We start from the raw sequence: 22,120 nt of genomic DNA, 5'->3' as shown, positions 1-22,120 counted from the left end.
ATTACAAGCACAGTGGATGGCATTTATAGAAATCCCGTGCCCACTGTGCATTCATTTACCGCTGCGTCTACTCACACGGGGTGCGGGTTTACGAACCACAGCATGGTAATTTCGGCAGCGGAGACGCTAGTGTTCGCTGCCTAGTATCCCCCATAGCCATTCATTAGATGCGAACATGCGTGATTAGAAAACGTTTTGAAGGCAGCGAAAATACTCTGTGTCCAAAATGCTGCTACTGCTGATCGTGGGCATATAGCCTAACAGGACTGCGCTGGCATCAGACACGATGGCGAGGGGCTGGATGTTATACTCCGGGGGTAATGGGACTGAATGAAAAACTGGAATTCAATCATTAAGATACTTTTCTCCATATTATATAGTGTCCATGTGTATATCAATCACTCAACTATGTGATATAACTAATCAGCCCGCCTCATTATTGTTTCTTAAGGCAATACTGTCCACCATCGTCATTGCCAACCTGAAAGGCATGTACAAGCAGTTTATGGATATACCCCAGCTATGGCGGACCAACAGGTACGATCTGGTAAGTACAGCACTACTGCACTGATAAATTCCCTCATACTCTGCTAGAGCAAGATCGGTGTGTCAGTTTTCACTGTATTTCTGAAGTTCTATTCAATGTCATACATTCATTGTGAAAGAGTTAACTGCTTTCACGCTAACTGGAAAAGTGATTAAAAAGCTGCCAGAGTGAGGCTAAATATTAGTACTGAGCGCTGCCAAGAACATAGCATTTCGCCTCTGTTATTGCGATCTGCGAGTTTCGGGAATCCCATTGATGTGTGCATTGCCACGATATATAATCGTAATGCAAATGAATGACTTTTTCTGTTCCAGCTTATCTGGCTTGTGACCTTCCTGTCCACCATCTGCCTGAACCTGGACATCGGGCTGGCCGTCTCTGTCGTATTTGGATTGTTCACGGTCACTTTCCGTACTCAGTTGTGAGTTACCGTATATAATTAATCATGAGCTATGAGGCCACGTACCATAAAAGCTGCATTTTTTTGCATAAAATCTGCTGCGTTTAATAATACAATGTGGATGTGATTTCATGAACACTCAAGTCCACTGTGCTTTTAAATATGTAGGATTTTTTTGTGCATTTTCCCCCAACGGACTGGATCTGTGGGAAGCCTAAATAACAAATGCAAAAAATGTTGTTGCATTTTTAGGTTCAGAATCCCAGTGTTTCTGCGTTAAAAAAAGGCATAAAGAAAGCTGTTTCTAATCTGCACCAAAAACACATAAAAAGGGAAAACCGGAAAAACTAAAACAAAAAAAGTAAAAACGCAGCAAAAATGTAACAATTGGAACAGGTTGTTTTTAAGTATTTTAGTGTGAAAAACCGGCTTATAAACTGCGGTGGAAGAAAAGAAGAACATTTTTGTACGTGGGAAAATGGCTTCATTGTAAATATGAAATGACACTTTAGGTAAAGCACCTCGGTGCATGGTTAACACAGAAAATACAGGGAACTATAACTCTAAATGTACTAAGCCAGGGGTCAACAACCTGCCGCACCCCAGCTGTTGGGAAACTATAACTTCCAGCATGCCCTGACAGTCACAGGTTAACTTTAGATTTTAATAGATAGGACATTGGATGAGGGGATACCAAATATGCTTATTTTGTCATTTCCTAAATTTCAGATGGGAAAAAAGGAGGGAGTAGTTATTATTTATTTCTTAATATTATTAAAACTTTTTTCATAATTACTTTTCACTTTATTCTTAAAGGACTTGAACCTGCAGTTATTTGTTCTATATACTGCAATACCATAGTACTGGGTTACATAATAACACAATACAGTGAGCGCCCCCTAGTTGCAGATTCAAGTAACTACCATGGCTTTTAATATTATGATAAATATGCTCAATAATATTGTCTATACCGTTTCTGCTTTGCTGTCACAGGACTCATTACTCCGTTCTTGGACAAGTTGCTGATTCTGACATCTACAGAGATGCAGAAGAAAATACCTTGGTAAATAGAACAGAATTCAAAATGGACCTGTATTCAATTAGTTCTTAATAGTGGTGGCTGAAAGTGGGATTCATGACAGTGTCACGGCACTGCTAGGACCCCATAGTATGTGCACTCTGCACCCACCCTCCACAACATCAGCGCACTCTGACTCTACTGTATAGTATCTATGCAAGGGCCATCTATAAGACTGATTATATATATATATATATATATATATATATATATATATATATATATATATATACACACACACACTTTTTTTATGTAAAGATGTTTGTTGCTTTTTATTTTTTTATTTTTCCAAGGCCAAAGAGATCCCTGGTGTGAAGATTTTCCAATCATGTTCGCCCATTTACTTTGCCAATGCCGAATTGTTTGCAAAATCCTTGAAGGTGAAGGTAAAACTAAAAGCGTATGGGACACTATATGATTTTCAGATCATTTTCATGCTTGAGCTCTATTAAAAACTGTTGTAGATGGGGGTGAACGTGGACAAACTGATAGAGAAGAAGAAGAAAGCCATTCAGAAGAGAAGGAAGGGCCTACAGAAAGTCATCAACCTGGCAAAAATCATCCTAGCAAAAACACAAAAGGTGAGTGGTGACATGGGCGTCCCAGGCAAATTTGGGCCTTACTAATAAAAACTTACAGAAAAACTGGTCTTGCCCATAGCAACTAATTCAAGCTGAGCTTTACTTTCCTAATCTTTTCCTGCTCCATATATTTAATATAATCATGAAGGACTGGGTGTATGGAGCATTCTCCTGAGCTTGAACCTGCTCTACACAAGGCAGGTGCCGGCTGTGTTATACTGGCAGCATCTGCCTCCGACAGCCCCCACATCAACCTCCGTGAGGCGAAAGAAGACAATGATTTTTATTATATACTGCATTGCTAAATTATTGCAGGATGTTAAAATGTAATCAAAAGATCACAGTTTCAAGTCCCCAAAGGAAATTAAAATTAAACAAAAATAGAAAATATATATTTTTTTGAATGAAAAAAAATAAAAAGACGTTTGACTCGCCAATACCCATTTCCCTTATTAAAAAAAAAAAAATAACAAAAATCAGATATTGACATGTCCATAAAATACAATCAAAATATAAAATAATATAACCCTTAGAGGAAACCCCGTAAGTAAAATTAAAATAAAAAAAATAAAAAATCGAAACTCCAGAATTGTGTTTTTTGTTTTGTCTCTCGGCCTCCCACTCCCATCCAAAATAGCAATCTAGAGCTATAAAAACCACCATATGTACTCCAAAATGGTATCAATGAAATCTACACCTCACCAGGCCAAAGAAAAATGTTCACACAGTTCCATCAAGAGAAATATAATGAAGTTAAGGATCTTCGAAAAATGCAACACAAACCAAATTATTGTATTTTACAAAGTTCAGAAATTATTTAAGCAACTAAAATTATATATATATAAAAAAAAAAAACAGAATACACTCATCATGCCACTAGGTCATTTTTACAGCACAGTGAACGGTGCAAAAACAAAGCCACCCCCCCAAAAAAAAACTAAGCAAAAAATAAGCTGTCACATGAGTATGTCCAGGGATGGATTAAAAGGTTATGGCCCTTGGAGGGGGAAAAAAAAAAAAAAAAAAGTCAAAAACCTAAAATTGCATCCTTAAAGGGTTAAACTATTGAGGAAAAATATAAGCTGCACTGTGATTGGTTGATATGAAAAATAAGACCTGATATTCTGTCAGATAGTTTAATTATCCAACATTAGTGGCAGTGGTAGTACGAATTTTTAAGAGGCCACTAATTTTTTTATTCTGGTCCAAAGGGCAAATTTTAGTTCTTTGTCTCATATTGAAATATTTATCTTCCATCCAGGGAAGCGGATTGGAATTCCTGACAACTAGAGACGGGGTGATTGGAAGCTTGAAGACCCTGAGTGAGTCCATCCCCCAGAGTCCGGTCACCCTCCGCTCTTTAGGGCTGGAGAAACTTGATTTTCATTCCCTCATATTGGACTTTTCAGCTGTCAGTTTCATTGACACAGTTGGAACGAAAATGTTGACAAATGTAAGTGAAACCTTTCTTTGTAGACGTCACATTTCTTTCTATTTTTTTTTTTTTTTTCAAATATTGGGCCTAATTGAATGTGCTCATTTTCTCTTATTTGTCATTTTTAGGTTTTCAATGAATTTCGGGAAATTGAAGTCGAAGTATATATTGTAAACTGTCCTGGTAAGTTGTGATAAAATTAGGAAATATTAATGAAAGCACATTTTTTATTTATTAACTTTTTTTAAAAAACTTAATTTAATTAAAGGAGATTTTTAACCACATTCATAAAAATGCTAGTAAATCCAAATTTATGGTCAGAGACCAAAATTAATTAAAAGGTGTTTTTTTTTTTTTCTGAAACATTTTAATTCTGAATCCGCCGCCATGTTGTTTAGGACTGTTAAATCAGATTTGTCAAGAAAGCGGAAATCTGTATGGCAGAGGGTTATTTGTTATTTGCTAAAGATTACATAACATTGATTCGGGAAGCAGATTATAAAATGGTGATAACAGATATCTATAATTATCCAATGCTTTTTATTGTTTCCATTGGTTTAAATAAACAATATAGAAAAATCATCTATCATTTTTGTAGGCTGCTCTTATGCTGGTTTATATGTTTCCGTGGCTACAGAATACAAACAAACCCGATGTAGTCTGATCTTCATGGTCGTGTGTTACTCCAATCCTTCTCTTGTTACCCTAAAGGTGGTATAAGAGGAGGAATAGGAAAAAGAGTACCCTACATAACTCATCAGAAATTCTTGTATGCTCAAAGGTGGGCACATGTCACCAGGAAGGGTCTTTTCATATAAGTCCTTCCTATAAACTCACTTTAATGATGGACATACACCTTTGAAAAAAATTTCCATAAGCCCCTGGTTTCAGTGGGACTGACTTTTCCTTTAGTGTATATTGTATATATTGGGCTGGCCTGACTCTCCCTCAATGGGAGATTTGAGAAATAAAGGATTGGACATGTTAGATTTCAACATGTCTGATCCATTATTTTTCACTGAAGATAAACCACCGCCATAGGAATCTGGCAGCTGCTTTCTCTTCTCTTTCCATTGGGAACACATGAGCTGTGACTCCAATTGCGCCAGGTAAGCTTTTTATCCACCATTTACAACGAATATGTCATCAAAAAAGGTCACTTTGAATGCTGCCGTTTTGCAGATGTCGTATTAAATTTACAGTTATGGGTGCAATCATGGAGATGCATCAGCTCACCTTGATAATGCCACTCGGTTATTCACCTGGGCCAACGCGGTTCACATATCCACAACCCCGTCAGAATCTCCCTGTTGAAAAGTAGAAACTCAAACAGACCATTTGCTGATCCCCTGACTGGCACTTCGGGAGGCGGCAATTCAGTTTATACAATGGAACCTTTCCCGCTGACAGTTTCCCTTTTCATGGAAAAGTTAAACAAAGCACAATGAGGCAATTGTGATGATTGACGGTAAAATTACACATCTTATTTAGTGCCGCTGACATAAGATCTGCTCTTTCTTTCGCAGTCTCTGTGCTACGCCAACTCGAGAACAGCAATTTCTTCAATGAAAACATCACGCAGGCCTCAATTTTCGCTTCAATCCACGACGCTGTGTCCTACGTTTCCAATGGACAAAACAGCGAGTCCAGCTCACTATCAGAAATCACTGCCATTTAGTGGGATTATACTACACAGTCACCAAAGTATGAAGAAGGCTGCAAGTTATATATAGGAGCATTGTGCCATTTATTCTGGAGAGGACTCGTATAAGTGCTCAGGAATTATAAACTGGTCAATGAGATATATTCAGATTGATATTGTTCTGAATGGTCTCAAGTGCGGCCACAACATGTGCATTGAAAAAAAAAGCTAGAGATGAATAAATCTTTTGAAATTCAAATTCACCAGGTTTTTTTTAATTTATTTAATTTGTGGTGAACCTTAAGTACTTCAAATGCCCAGAAAAGACGTATGAAACACTCGGAGGTCTCCTAGGGCTGTATCCAACCCCTTTCATTCGCTTTAACGCAAACACAACCTTAGTAATATCAAAATGACTGTAACTTATAAGGCTATGGGTAAGTATACGGTAACCGTTTTTCACTGTAGAAATTGTTCAGTGTTTTATGGTTTTCCCTTCCTTTCTCCATAGCTAAGCTGTGACGTCCTCTCAGTAACCAGATGCATTGCAAAATGACTTCTGCATTCCCTCCTTCTGCTTTTATTGAGGCTATGAGAGTCCCTCCTGATTGGTGTTGCTACACCATGTGATGTGATAGCTGCGAGGCTGTGTGAGCCATCTCTGGCTGATGCAAGCTTCTATATTGAGTAAAAATTGATATTTTTGGTAATTTCTTTCCATTTCAATTGCAAATTGTTCAAATTCTGTGGGTCCAGCAAAATCCCTAAAAAAATTACATGGATTTAATGTACATCAAATCGATTTTCTAATCTAAAAATAAACCAACTAGGAAAAGGGGAAAACCTGATAATATATCAACAAGATATTTGTTATTGATAGTAGTAATGCATTGTATTTCAAGTGACTCGTTAAATACCTATTGCACGACAAGCCTACGGATTGTGCCAGTGTTTTGGAAATAGAGCCTCCATATATATGTATATATAGTATATTGTTGTATTTTTATCAATATCTTGTCTTCACCTTATCTTGAGGTTATTTTGGAGAACTGGAAATATTCTGTAACATTTGATGTATAATTCCAATGTATTTTATAGCTGTACTGTTGTACATTGTATTCAATTATTTTATACCTTTGACAGTAAATATGTACCGCGAATCCTTATTGCGTAAAAACTAGGAGCGGTTTCTCGTTTTTGTGCAGATTAAAAATAATAATAATAATAATCACTTGCCTTGTACTGTAAATCTCAGATTTGTGAGACTAAATCTGTATCGCAAACCCTGATTGTGTGAATATGCCCTTAAAGTAGTCGCTCTTGGAATGCAACAATGAGAAAAACTAGGTCAAAAAATTGGCAAAGGGGTTAAAAATAATATTTTGGTTTCTTGAACTTGCTTATTTTGACCAAAGCAAGAAAGCACATATGTTAAATAACTGACCTACATCTGTCATGATGATAATTGGTGTCTCCCACTAAGAATAAGTTGGAAATATTGATCCATAAACAAGTCAAAATCTACTTAAAGGCGTATTGCCATCTTATAAAATGAATGAGTTTTCACTCTAGAGAATGGAGGCGGCTGCAGCACCCGATGGAATAACACCAGGTTTAGTAATCAAGTACTATAGTCAGTAAATTTAGAGGTTGGCATTCAGAGGTAAAAAGCAGAACAGAAGCCAACACATTGGAGACCGTCATGATATTGCTGGACTGCATTATAGTCCGTGGGGTCTCTAGGGGGTTCCTCATCTGAAATGTAAAACTGTAAAACTTTGCATATATGTAGCAAGTGTGTACGCATGACTGTACCTTGTAACTGTGCATCCAGTGTGTGTCTACCTACGTATAAGAAGTGAGCGTACGTACATACAGTGTGTGACTTGTGCACACGTATGTAAAGCTGCATTATAAGGAGGTTGCATGCTCTAGGACCAACACTACCCGGGAAGACAATTGGGTTTTCCACCAAAGCCCCTTCTTTTGGACCCAATAATGAAGTTAATGCAAGTAATTAATGACTTATAAAGTGCCATATTATGGGGCTGTCAGATTTTAGGGGTCCTCGCCCGATCTCCACTACAGTCCACCTGATCTGTGACTACGGTATCATCGTACAGGTTACACCGATATCGGTGTCACCCGTGTTTTCAATCAGTGTGTCCTCCATGTGCCATCCGTGTTTTTCCGGAATGGATAATGGAAATGAAATTAAGAAGCTTCTCCTATACTTTCCATGTTAAACATGGACAGCACACGTACATCACACGTACATCACACGTACGGCACAAGGACGGCATGTTTACACAGACTCAGACTTCTCATCTGTGCTGCTGGGAATCTATATATATATAATTGTCTAAGGTCCACTTCCGTCTGTCTGTCTGTTTGTCTGTAACGGAAATCCCGTGTCGCTGATTGATTGGTTGCGGCCGGCTGGGCGCGACCAATCAGCAACAGGCACAGTCCGGCCGCGAATTGGCCCCTCCATACTCCCCTCCAGTCAGCGCCCACATAGCGTTTTAGCAGTCCGATAAATGGACTGTGTTACACTGCGGCATAACGCAGTCCGTTAACGCTGCCATTAACCCTGTAAGTGTGACCAATATTTTACTATTGATGCTGCCTATGCAGCATCAATAGTAAAAACATATAATGTTAAAAAAAATAATAATAAAAAAAATCATTATATTCTCACCTTCCGGCGTCCGCGGCAGCCTTTCCCGCTCCTCGCGACGCTCCGGTCCCAAGAATGCATTGCGGCAATGACCCCACTGGGCACTTCATGCAGGGGCTGCAGATGCAGGCGGCCCCCTTTTTTGAGTGGGGGCCCCAGGCCTCTGCCTGGTCTGCCTGCCCAAAACGCAGGAACTGGTCCCTATTGGGTGGTACTGTGTCCCCTCTAGATGGAAAAACAAACCTATAGTAAATTAATGCCGTGTGTAAGTGCCCTAGGACACAGTGCCCACATTTTGAACCCTAGAAAGTAATAATGCCCTGTGTGTCCCTTTGACAGTCACAGTAACCTGAGTTCCCCTATAACAATAAGTGTCCACTTTACATCTAATAATGTCCCCTCACTGTATAGTACCACCCACACAGTATACTGACCCCTTAGCAGCTCTCTGTTTGATGGCTCCAACACTGTATAATGACCCTCTCACTGTAATCTTCACACTGTATGATGGCCCCCTAGATAGCCTCCATATAGTATAATGCACTCCCCATAGGCCTCCATATAGTATAATGTACTCCCCATAGGCCTCTACAATATAATTCATTCCACATAGGCAAACTCTATATTGTATAATGAACCCCCCCCCCCCAAGGCAGACTCTATAGGATAATGCATCCCCATAGGCAGACTCTATATAGTATAAAAGAAAAGAAGAAATAACTACATTGGCAGGAACTCCACAGTTAAGTGCAGGTTCCCTTATGGAACGGATTGGAGTAGATGCTGGGTGAGGTGACAGTTGTGGCGCAGTTAATAATTATTGGTGTTTAATTTTTCAGTTTGTGTTAGTTCCTGATATTGTGAAGAAGGCACCCCTTTAATTGTGTCAATCGAATAAATAGTTGTTTGTTTAAGTACCACTGTCTCCTCATTGTCCGAACTGTTGCATTTGTGTACCTGTTAACAGTTACACACCGGGGGCAATGGGGCCGGATTTTAGACACACCGCAGAGGCAATGGGGCCGCATGTTACACACACTGGGGGCAATGGGGCCAGATCTTAGATACACCGGGAACAATGGGGCCGGATATTAGACACATCGGGGGCAATGGGGCCGGATGTTAGACACATCGGGGGCAATGGGGCCGGATGTTAGACACACCGCAGAGGCAATGGGGCCAGATGTTACACACACCGGGGGCAATGGGGCCAGATCTTAGATACGCCGGGAACAATGGGGCCGGATGTTAGACACACCGCAGAGGCAATGGGGCCGGATGTTACACACACCGGGGGCAATGGGGCCAGATCTTAGATACACTGGGAACAATGGGGCCGGATATTAGACACATCAGGGGCAATGGGGCCGGATGTTAGACACATCAGGGGCAATGGGGCCGGATGTTAGACACACCGCAGAGGCAATGGGCCGGATGTTACTCATTGAGGGCAATGAGATAGAATGAAAAATCTGAATTAAATTATTTTAGTCCATATAATGGACATAAGAATAATGGGGAGTAGGTTGCAGATCCAGGTTCAGCAACATATATAATGCAAGATAACTACATGTGTGTCGTGCAGTTAGGCAACAAGTTTAACCTTCTTGAATGTGGTTTTGAACACCTTAAGGGGCGCAGTTTTTAGAATGGTGTCATTTTGGGGTATTTTCTGTCATATAGACCCTCTCAAAGCCACTTCACGTGTGATGTGGTCCCTAAAAAGTTATTTTGCAAATCTTGTAGAAAAAAAAATGAGAAATCACGGATCAACTTTCAACCCTTCTAACTTCTTAAAAAATACATATTTTTTTTTTTCCCAAAGTTGTGCTGATATAAAGTAGACATGTGGGAACTATTTCTGTAACATAACTCCGATTTAAGGGCCTAAAGATTAAGAGTTTGAAAATTGCAAAATTTTCAACATTTTTGCCAAATTTCATTTTTTCTTTCCATAAATAAACACAAGTCATATCAAAGAGATCTTACCACTATCGTGAAGTACAATATGTCACGAAAAAAAAAAAAACCTATCTCAGAATCAGTTGAAGCGTTCCAGAGTTATTACCTCACAAAGTTTCAGTGGTTAGAATTGTAAAAATTGGCCTGGTCATTAAGGGGTTAAAATGCTGAACTAAAAGTCCTTCCTGGGCCATTTCTAAAATGAATAAAGTCTGTTCTCATCTGCAGTCAAAAGTAAATGCCCTACAGCACTGAACTGACATTAGGCCACGCCACGCTGCCATGTGCTGAGCTGTAATAGCTGCTAATGGGTTAAACTACCAGGGGAGGGCGAAGAAGGTGTTATATCCTGTGATGACCAGGAAGATGTTGTGTGATTCATCCAGAATATCAGGAAACACATGTGATGATGATAGAAGCTTTCTGGTTGTAACAGCTGAGGAGCTGAGGAGTCTGAGTGCACAGATTCTGTGATTATGAGAGGTAAGGAAATCCTGAGGCCTAGTGCCGGCTGCATGAGGACTGGAGGGATTACACAACGGAACGTGGCATTGTGCATTATGAGCTGAGGGACAGCAGAAGGCCCGGATGTTGTGATTTCACAGGAGCCTCTTCTGTCTGTCTCCTCTCCTGACCCTCTTATAGCCAATGTTCTGTACATGGCAGCTGTCCGTCATGTCAAGGATCCGACAATCTTGTAATTCTATATTTTCTGTTTGCGAAACAAAAAAATGGAAATGTGCATGCAGACGTGAATCTATCAGTACCTGAATTTTGGCCTTCATTGTGGTCTGGATACAATCAGGGGTCAGGGCTAGAGTACACTGTAATGTCATAATACAGAACAAATACAAGTTCTGTACAATGTCATAGTACAGAGACAATATACACAGTGATGTCACAGTAGAGAGACAATACACACAGTGATGTCACAGAGAGAATACACACAGTGATGTCACTGTAGAGAGAATACACACAGTGATGTCACAGTACAGAGAGACAATACACACAGTGATGTCACAGTAGAGAGACAATACACACAGTGATGCCACAGTACAGGGATAATACACACAGTGATGTCACTGTAGAGAGAATACACACCGTGACCGTGATGTCACAGTACAGAGAGAATACACACAGTGATGTCACAGTACAGGGATAATACACACAGTGATGTCACTGTAGAGAGAATACACACAGTGATGTCACAGTAGAGAGACAATACACACAGTGATGCCACTATAGAGAGAATACACACCATGATGTCACAGTACAGAGAGAATATACACAGTGATGTCACAGTGAGAGACAATACACACAGTGATGCCACTGTAGAGCGAATACACACAGTGATGTCACAATACAGAGACAATACACACAGTGATGTCACTGTAGAGAGAATACACACAGTGATGTCACAGTAGAGAGACAATATACACAGTGATGCCACTATAGAGAGAATACACACCGTGATGTCACAGTACAGAGAGAATATACACAGTAATGTCACAGTACAGAGAGAATACACACAGTGATGTCACAGTACAGAGACAATACACACAGTGATGTCACAGTACAGAGACAATACACACAGTGATGCCACTATAGAGAGAATACACAGTGATGTCACAGTACAGAGAGAATACGCAGTGGTGTCACAGTACAGAGAGAATGCACACTGATGTCACAGTACAGAGAGAATGCACACAGTGATGTCACAGTACAGGGATAATACACACAGTGGTGTCACAGTACAGAGAGAATACACACAGTGGTGTCACAGTACAGAGAGAATGCACACTGATGTCAGAGTACAGAGAGAATGCACACTGATGTCACAGTACAGAGAGAATGCACACAGTGATGTCACAGTACAGGGATAATGCACACAGTGATGTCACAGTACAGGGATAATACACACAGTGGTGTCACAGTACAGAGAGAAGGAACACTGATGTCACAGTACAGAGATAATACACAGTGGCAACACATTAATGTATAATTAACAGCAATGTTACTGTTCAAGGATATTAAACACAGTGATGTCAGAGAACAGGGAAAAATTCTCACAGTGACGTCACCGTTTCAGAAATAATAAGAACAGTGACGTCACAGTACACGTGTACCATTCATTTCAGGTGAATTTTCCGAATGAGCTCCAATGTTCATGTACATGAGGAATAACAGTATTTCTGACCAATATATTACTTCTATAATGTATTTGTCACCAATTTTCCCCACTGGAAGGCTCTCTTAATAATTTTCAGTTGTCTTTAGGCTAGTGGGTGGAGACTACCTGATATGAAATCTCACATGTTCAGGAGGAGCAGAAGCATGGAGCACATTATACAGTAACACTGATCAGTGTACCTGTGAATCCAGCTCTGGGGTAAAATAATAAAGCAGCATGGGTCTGTGCCTTTGGGCTCAGACAAACGGCCGTATAACTCATGTGGTGATCGCATCGCACTGCATGAACTGGTCCGTCACCTCTCCTGAAGCAGGGAAACAAAAAAACGCACAGAAGTATGATCTAAAGAAAACTGATGGGCCTACAGGTGCCCTGCCGACTTCCTTCCATTTGCACCTTTTCTCACGCAGGAGAACACTGGGAGCAGACGTTACAGTGACCCTCCGGCGCCTGCGCAGAACAAACGTGAATCCAATGCTCATAGAAGGGCGAAACAGTGAAGAGGAGCGACGTCACTCAGAATGCGAGGACACAGTGATGATGTGGGAGAAAGCTAGGATAAGGAAGCCAAGGAGGCAGCGTTATCTACCGGGCAGCGTACGCCCCATATCCCGGAAGATTTCATTTACATAATGCGATAAAAGATGATTTGTCCACAAGGCAATTGATATGAGGCATGATACTCGTACAGGCATGACTTTTTTCCAGCAGTCTATAACCTGTATGCCCATATTAATACGTCAGATCAACTCAAATGTGGCGACAAATTCCCTTTTAGTGACAACACAACATGTAAAAGCATTAACAATGGGCCCACACATCCAAACAATGCAGACTGCAGCAACATTAACCACTGCTATATACTGGACTGTGCAGATGATGTGCTAACTAATAGAAGTACTCCAATGTTTTATGCTATCTCGTGTGTTTATATGGGATCTACAGGATACGTGATAACTTGCTGATCATCAGTGAGACCCCCACTAACCAGGCCCTGAAATGCCTCATCTGAATGGAGCAATTCTCAGACTTGTGCTTCACCGCTCCGCTCATTCTCTATGGGACTGCTGAAGATAATCGTGTGCAGAGCTCCTTGATTTCCATCAGTCCCATGGAGAATGAATGACGCATGTCCAACAAGACTTTGTGAACCCGCAGCTCAAGTACCCCGACTCCGACTACTTCTGTCAACTAGGCCACGACTATCTCTAAACTGCCCCAAAAGTCTCTTGTACTTTATAACCTCCCTTGCTTTCAGTAGTGAACTGCCATTTTTAAATCCAATAATATTTCCTAATCACATAATATCACAATGGATGGTATCCCCCACCGTACACAATGCACAATAAATAACATTTAGGATTTTTGCACACCTGGAACAACTCTTGCCCCGGGCGCACCTTACGCTATCGCTGGCACAAGCAGCAGTCACGAGTGGGTATTATACTTGGAGCAAACAAATCTGGGAATGCACAAGTAGAAGAAACTGTATAATTAATGGAGATCCACACCCGTCAGACGTTTACTAACCTTCATTTAAATAAGAGGAGTAAAGGGTAAGCGCTGACAGCTCCTTGAAGCCAGCAGCAAACCTACTTGTATTTTATGACTCAACCATTAGGCCAGAGTGATCTGTGCCAGATCAAAGTCCCTGTAAATAGGAGAAAAGTAAAATCTGCGTCGAAAACAGATCATTCATCTACCTGCTGAATTCTTTAGGACGGCACAGATCTCCACTACCTAGGTAGGTAGGATTGTGATGCTGCTTGAAATCCACAGGATATTGTGTCTGTAGCATGGGGGCATGTGCACAAGGAAATGATCCGCTGTGGGAAGTTCCATAGTGAAATCTGCAGCAATAAAATCTGCACCAAATCATATTGATTTTGTTTCAGGTTTGTGGAAATACCAGATTTCACTGCAAATCTACACTGTAAAGTGAGGTGCTGCAAATCTCAAATTTGCAGCATCAGGTACAGCTGTGGGTTTTCTCTGCAGCCCATGAGACTTGGGATAATCTTACACACTCTGCTGGTACGAGAAGGGTATGTTCACACTGGGTTTGTTTTTTCAAGCTGAAGAGTTTGGTAAACCTGCAGTGTTTCTTTGTTTTGTAGCTCCTTATTGTTTTTATCTTTATATTTTTGGCTGTTTTCAGACACCTTTTTCATTGTTTTTTTCCCTGTCAATGTTGTGTGTGTTTGTTTGTTTGTTTGTTTTTTGTTTTGCTTTTTTGTTTAAGGAATCTTTTTGCCATTTTTACATTTTTTTTTCTCTCTTTTACCCATGAAGCAATGGAGAAAACCTTAGCATTTTTTGTGTGTAAATGCTGCCAGAACCCTTAAACTTGGGCGTCCTTTTTAGCCTTCCCATTGACTAGTATAGTAAAGTATTGAGAGCCTTTCTGGTGGAAAAAGCCAGAAAAGTATACATGCTACTTCTTTGGGCTTTGCACAGGCCCCTAGACCTAAATGATGCTGAAATTATGCAACTAATATCACCTGTGATCCGTGTTGCTTTCTGAAGATGTCATGTAAGTATATGGGAGAGTGGGGCTCAAGGGTATGTGCCCACGTTGCGGATTCTGCTGCGGATTTTTCCGCAGCGGATTTGGAAAATCCGCAGTGCAAAACCACTGCTTTCTCGCGGTTTCTTCTGCGGATTCCTCTGCAGGTTTTCAACTGCACTTTCCTATTGGTGCTGGTTGAAAACAGCTGCTGAATCCGCACAAAGAATTGACATGCTGCGGAAAATAATCCGCTGCGTTTCCGTGCAGATTTTTCCGCAGCATGTGCACAGCGGGTTTTTTTTTTCCCATAGGTTTACATGGTACTGTAAACTTTGGGAAAACTGCTGCGGATCCGCAGCGTCAAATCCGCTGCGGATCCGCAGCAAAATCCGCAGCGTGTGCACATACCCTAAACTACACATTAATAAGTGCCTGGTTGTACACAATAGAGGATTCACCAAACCATACTGTAATGTCTCATAGGTCACTTTTTTGTCCAGGGACTTTTTCTGCTGAAATTATTTTGTAGAATTGGTTCAAATAAAATTAAAATCAAATGCAGCTCCATTGGTGACGATGGAGTCCCCATTGTTGGTGCGAAGGCAAGGTTGGGTGTCTGTTCTATTTTATTCACTCTGCTTTTTTTTTTTTTTTTTTACATTTTATTAGTTACTTGTTGCCTTAAGTAATGGCTGAACCTCCCGGCCCTGGTGATCTACATAACAAACCAATCTTCAGCGAGGCTGAGCTGGAACAACTGTCCCCGAGGCCTCAAGATTCCAGACTCCATCTATTAAGCAGAGCGAGAAGTAAATTTAAGTGAGTAAAGAAAAATGCTGTTCAAACATTTTACTTTTTTTTTATTTATTTTTTTTAAATAGGTCCAAATTTCGGTGCTGAATGCTGACTAATTTTTATACAGGCCAGAGTTTATTTTTTTGGGGGTGAGATACAGAGCTCCAAGTCTCCTGCATGTCCACTGTCTAGTGGCCGTTCTAGACTACTGTAGTCTAGCTCTTATTTCTTTCAATAGGAGCTGAGCTGCAGCACCCTACATAGTGTCTGGTGTTTCGGGTCTGTAGAGAGTAGGGCCTGATGATCGCTGGGGATCTCACGTGTCGGATCCACACCAATCTGGTACAGATGACCTATCCTGAGGATAGGTAACCAATATTGTGGTCCTGGAAAACTGCTTTATCTGCCTTATGGAGGGGATTTGGATTTGTGGAGCAGAAAAAAAACAGAACTTCTGTAAATATACATTAAATGGTAATTCCCAAAATTATAAATTATCCCTTATTCCAGCAGTTGGGCCCCCAGCAATCTAAAAAAACGGGGAGGCTCTGGATATCAAAGACCAGCGCGTCCTGACTAAAGCAGGGGTGTGTGTGTGCCCTCCGCCCTATTCCTTATCTATGGGACTTTACTAGAAGAAAGCAGAGTACAGGGCTCTGATATTTCCAGAAGTCCCATAAATAATGAACGAATGAAGGAAAGATGAATGCGGTGGATACCGGGCGCTGCCACTAACAGCGGTTAATCCAAGCGGTAAAAATAAAATACCTCCAATTTATTGCAGCGCGTTTTGGAGTAGAACCTACTCCTTCCTCAGGCATAACAGAAAAGGAAGCGGCTTCTCCCTTATGAAGGGGTCGGGGGAATATTTAAAACATATAAATATGAACGGGGCGTAGGTTGCGTATGCACAACCCTATTCCATTTAGGACAGGCTGGTTCAAGGGATCCAGAACCCACGGGGGATCTCCACAGATCTTTAAAGGAATCAATCATCGTAGAAGGGGCGTACTATGAACATGATAATTATCAGGATATGGATATTATTAAAAGGTTAATGTGTAAATATAGCCTTCTCCTATCATTGCCACATTTAGCTTTTTTTCTTTTACAGATGTTCTGGGACAATCGCAAAATCCCTTCTACTGAAATTTATCCCCATCCTTTATTGGCTGCCACGTTATCCAGTCAAAGAATGGCTTCTCGGGGACATTATCTCAGGGATCAGTGTTGGTATCATTCAACTTCCCCAAGGTAAAACCAGGCCCGGGCCTTGTGTATTAGAAAAAGGAGAACAGACTAGTAATGGGGCTGTTGTCCATAGCAACCAATCACCTCACCACTTTCATTTCTGTAAAATGAAAGGAGTGACCTAATTGGCTGCTTTGTACCCAATGATCCAATCAGAGTTTAGGTTTCACTTCGGAAACTACCGTAATTGGTTGCTAGAGACAACAGGGGCATTCTCTTCAGTGATGTAGGTTACATATATGAGTTACATCATCTTTTAAATCCCTTTCCAGTGACAGATGCCCTAAATGAATATAGACGCCATACCAGTACCAGAACATAGACCTCAGATTGTACACTCTAAATAGTCCCTAAGCCTAAGCCAGACCCCATAAAGGTATACAGACCCTCCAAACAAATAAGACATCAGACGTCTTAAGTAAATATAGAAAAGAGACCAGACCCCCTAAATAAATATAGACCTAAAACTGGACCCCCAAAATGAATACAGACGTGCTCAACAAATTCAGATCTCAGACCAGACACACTAAATGAAAGTAGACATTAGCTCTCAAAACAAATACACTGAACAAAAACATAAATGCAACACTTTTGATTTTGCTCCCATTATTCATGAGCTGAAATGAAACATCTAAGACTTTTTATATGGACACAAAAGGCATTTTTCTCTCAAATAGTATTCATAAATTTCTCTAAATCTGCGTTAGTGAGCTCTTCTCCTAATCTGCGTTAGTGAGCTCTTCTCCTAATCTGCGTTAGTGAGCTCTTCTCCTAATCTGTGTTAGTGAGCTCTTCTCCTAATCTGTGTTAGTGAGCTCTTCTCCTAATCCGTGTTAGTGAGCTCTTCTGTTAATCTGTGTTAGTGAGCTCTTCTCCTAATCCGTGTTAGTGAGCTCTTCTCCTAATCTGTGTTAGTGAGCTCTTCTCCTAATCTGCGTTAGTGAGCTCTTCTCCTAATCTGCGTTAGTGAGCTCTTCTCCTAATCCGTGTTAGTGAGCTCTTCTCCTAATCTGTGTTAGTGCGCTCTTCTCCTAATCTGTGTTAGTGAGCTCTTCTCCTAATCTGTGTTAGTGCGCTCTTCTCCTAATCTGTGTTAGTGAGCTCTTCTCCTAATCTGTGTTAGTGAGCTCTTCTCCTAATCTGTGTTAGTGAGCTCTTCTCCTAATCCGTGTTAGTGAGCTCTTCTGTTAATCTGTGTTAGTGAGCTCTTCTCCTAATCCGTGTTAGTGAGCTCTTCTCCTAATCTGTGTTAGTGAGCTCTTCTCCTAATCTGCGTTAGTGAGCTCTTCTCCTAATCTGCGTTAGTGAGCTCTTCTCCTAATCCGTGTTAGTGAGCTCTTCTCCTAATCTGTGTTAGTGAGCTCTTCTCCTAATCTGTGTTAGTGAGCTCTTCTCCTAATCTGCGTTAGTGAGCTCTTCTCCTAATCTGCGTTAGTGAGCTCTTCTCCTAATCCGTGTTAGTGAGCTCTTCTCCTAATCTGTGTTAGTGAGCTCTTCTCCTAATCTGCGTTAGTGAGCTCTTCTCCTAATCTGCGTTAGTGAGCTCTTCTCCTAATCCGTGTTAGTGAGCTCTTCTCCTAATCTGTGTTAGTGCGCTCTTCTCCTAATCTGTGTTAGTGAGCTCTTCTCCTAATCTGTGTTAGTGAGCTCTTCTCCTAATCTGTGTTAGTGAGCTCTTCTCCTAATCTGTGTTAGTGAGCTCTTCTCCTAATCTGTGTTAGTGAGCTCTTCTCCTAATCTGTGTAATCTGTGTTAGTGAGCTCTTCTCCTAATCTGTGTTAGTGAGCTCTTCTCCTAATCTGTGTTAGTGAGCTCTTCTCATTTACTGAGATCATCAGTCCACCTCCCAGGTGTGGCATATCCAGATGCTGATTAGACATGATTATTGCCCAGGTGTGCCTCAGGACGGCCACAATAAAAGGCTGCTCTAAAATGTGTATTTTATCACCCAGTACATTGCCACAGATGTCGTGAGTTTTGAGGACTCGTGCAAATGGCATGACTGCAGGAATGGCCACCAGAGCCGTTGCCAGTGAATTGAATGTTAATTTCTAAGACATGTCAGAGAGATTGTCAGTACATCCAACCGGCCTCACAACCGTAGACCTCGTGTAACCACTCCCAGCCCGGACGTCAACATCCGGCATCTTCAAAGGGACTCTGTCACCTGAATTTGGTGGACCCTTTGTCCGGTCCGATGGGTGGTGTTTTTTCTTGTTTCATTTACTCCTTCCTTTCCCGCTGACTGCAATAGTGTCTTGAATTGCAGTTGTTTCCCTCTGTAGAACACACGTGCGCAATGCAATCTTGCCTTGCGCACGCGCAGTATGCTTTGCCCAACTGCGGGCAAAGCCGAAAAGCATTAGTGTGCATGCGTCGCCGCACTATGTTCCGCAACACAGCAAAATACTTCCGGGACATAGTGCGCCTGCTCATGCGCACTAATGCTTTACTGCGCGTGCGTTTTCTACGGAGGAAACCTAATCAACTTCAAGACAATATTGCGGCCAGCGGGAAAGGAAGGGGTGAATAAAAGACCACAAAACACCACCCATCGGACCGAAAAAAGGGCCCGCCAAATTCAGGTGACAGGTTCCCTTCAACTTCAAGATTGAAGACCCCGGACAACTGCTGCAACAATCAGTTTGTATAACCAAAGAATTTCTGCACAAACTGTCAGAAACCGTATCCGGGACGCTCATCTGCATGCTCGTCATCCTCCGGGGTCTCCACCTGACTGCACTTCATCATCATAACTGACATGCATGGGCAAATGCTCATAAATCAATGGCATCTGGCACGTTGGAGAGGTGTTGTCTTCACAGATGAATCCCGGCTTTGACTGTAAAGGTCAGATGGATACTGTTGTGAATAGAATGGCTCGTGATGGCTGTGGATTTATGGTAGGTGCAGGTGTATGTTATAGACAACGAACACATGTGCATTTTATGGATGGCATTGTGTATGCACAGAGATACCGTGATGAGATCCTGAGGCCATTGTTGTGCCAGTCATCCACGCCCATCACCTCAATTTTCAGCATGATAATGCGTTATCCCATGGTGCAAGGATCTGTACACAATTCCTGGAGGCTGAAAACATCCCAGTTCTTGCATGGCAGCATACTCACCGGACATGTCACCCATTGATCATGTTTGGGAAGCTCTGGATCGGTGTATATGACAGCGTGTTCAAGTTCCTGCCAATATCCAGCAACTTCGCCCAGTCATTGAAGAGGAGAGGAGCAACAATCCACCAGCCACAATCAACAACCTGATCAACCCTATGGAAGGAGCTGTGCTGCACTGCGTGAGGCAGATGGTGGTCACCAGATACTGACTGGTTTTCTGACCCCCACCCTGGACCCCCACAATACCGTGAAATTGCACATTTTAGAGTGGCCTTTTATTGTGGCAGCCTGAGGCACAGATCCACTAAATTAATAAAGACATCAGAGCTGACCCCCTAAGTACAGAACCCAGAAAAGGCTCCGAAAACTAATACACACCCCACACTAAACCCTCTAAACAAATAGACCCTGGACCGATAGACCTTCTTCTTTTTCCTACTTAGTTTGTTGTCAGGATGGCGTCTGTGGTGATGGCTGCACGAATGATGACAGCTTAGTATTTAGTCTGGGACCGCAGCTCACTGTTTTCTGCGAGCCTCTCGGATATTTCAGGAAACTTGACAAAACTATAGATTATTTTTGCTATTCTTGCTGTTATAGTTGTTGGTTTTATCTGTGTAGGTCTGGCGTATGCTCTTTTGTCCGGAGTTCCCGCAGTATTGGGCCTATATTCATCGTTTTATCCTGTAATCCTATACACTATATTTGGCACATCGCGACACATCTCTCCAGGTAAATCAATGTATAATAAACCATGAATGTATAAATCTTACGGTGGAAATACAATTTATTCCAGCCAATGCCATATTTATCAATGGTCCAGAGAGAATATATGGGGGGGAAGATGTGTCATTGGCTCATAGAATCCTAGAGATTCTAAGAGAAAGCAAGTAGACATATCCCCAAGCACACACTCTGGTGGGCCGGCCGCTCTGTGTGACGAGATAGATAAATGTTTTGCAATTTATTTTGAAAAAGTGTTCGGCTCGACCCAGAAAAAACTGTAAATGAAGCTACTTGCACCAGATGTGTTGTGGAACTACTCTAACCCTACAGCAGAACGGTCATCATTAAATGACGACCGTCCACTTCTTATCCAAGATAAATGAGTATATTGATAAAACTATAAAGTCCATGAAAAGACGAATAAAGCTCTTGTTCCACATTAGGCACTTTTGCTGTTATCTCTGTGATGGTCGGAAGTGTGACCGAGTCATTGGCGCCATCAGATAATTTTATGATACCAGTGAATGAATCAATGGTTCTTGATACTGTTGCCAGAGATGCTGCCAGGATTCAGGTGGCAACAGCCTTAACATTATTGGTTGGAATATTTCAGGTAAGGTCCTTGTGTCTGTATTTTCCATAATTCTAGTGATTTGTAGACTTAAAACAAAAAAAATGTATTTTGACTGCCTGGAAACCCATGAACATGCTGAAATTGAAAGATTTGATGTTTTTTATTAGATGTCTCTATGCAGTAATTTGAGTGCATAATGGTGTCTGGTCATCAGGTCCAACATAAACTTCTATAGCTCTAGACCTTCTGACATCTGTCTTCATTGCCTTGAGATGGAATCTAAATAATAAATCATGTAAAATGGGAACAAAGTGCATATGGCACAAGATCTAAAGGAAGATCAGTTTGATAAGATTATAACTGCCATAATACTGCTCTAATGTACAAGAATAAAACTAATATAATACTGCCCCTATGTACAAGAATATAACTACTATAATACTGCCTCCTATGTACAAGAATATAACTACTATAATACTGCTCCTATGTAAAAGAATATAACTACTATAATACTGCCCCTATGTACAAAAATATAACTACTATAATACTGCTCCTATGTACAAGAATATAACTACTATAATACTACCCCTATATACAAGAATATAACTACAATACTGCT

The 22,120-nt window shown here is 41.1% G+C and overlaps 2 protein-coding genes across 4 annotated transcripts in view; both read left to right on the top strand.

The window, feature by feature from the left end:
- The window catches only part of LOC143787594 (solute carrier family 26 member 6-like), a 29,232-nt gene extending 21,978 nt beyond the window's left edge, over positions 1-7,254 (top strand). For both annotated transcript variants that reach the window (XM_077276485.1, XM_077276486.1), the window contains 8 exons: positions 452-547; positions 862-968; positions 1,941-2,010; positions 2,319-2,411; positions 2,490-2,606; positions 3,868-4,059; positions 4,170-4,224; positions 5,568-7,254. In XM_077276485.1, the coding sequence (XP_077132600.1) occupies positions 452-547; positions 862-968; positions 1,941-2,010; positions 2,319-2,411; positions 2,490-2,606; positions 3,868-4,059; positions 4,170-4,224; positions 5,568-5,719 (882 nt within the window). In that variant the 3' untranslated portion in view covers positions 5,720-7,254. The remainder of the gene's footprint in view (positions 1-451; positions 548-861; positions 969-1,940; positions 2,011-2,318; positions 2,412-2,489; positions 2,607-3,867; positions 4,060-4,169; positions 4,225-5,567) is intronic.
- A 3,279-nt stretch (positions 7,255-10,533) lies between these two features.
- The window catches only part of LOC143787593 (solute carrier family 26 member 6-like), a 31,324-nt gene continuing 19,737 nt past the window's right edge, over positions 10,534-22,120 (top strand). The window contains exons 1-5 of one of the 2 annotated variants that reach the window (XM_077276482.1): positions 10,534-10,808; positions 15,695-15,844; positions 16,935-17,074; positions 20,823-20,933; positions 21,371-21,540. In XM_077276482.1, the coding sequence (XP_077132597.1) occupies positions 15,714-15,844; positions 16,935-17,074; positions 20,823-20,933; positions 21,371-21,540 (552 nt within the window). In that variant the 5' untranslated portion in view covers positions 10,534-10,808; positions 15,695-15,713. Of the gene's footprint in view, positions 10,809-14,086; positions 14,261-15,694; positions 15,845-16,934; positions 17,075-20,822; positions 20,934-21,370; positions 21,541-22,120 lie in introns of those variants that run through there. The other variant, XM_077276483.1, reaches the window with a different exon arrangement.

This window comes from Ranitomeya variabilis, chromosome 8 (genome assembly GCF_051348905.1).
Source record: "Ranitomeya variabilis isolate aRanVar5 chromosome 8, aRanVar5.hap1, whole genome shotgun sequence".
In the NCBI taxonomy this organism is placed as follows: domain Eukaryota; kingdom Metazoa; phylum Chordata; class Amphibia; order Anura; family Dendrobatidae; genus Ranitomeya; species Ranitomeya variabilis.
The sequence above is the reverse complement of the archived record's forward strand: the minus strand, read 5'-3'. Positions and strand labels throughout refer to the sequence as shown.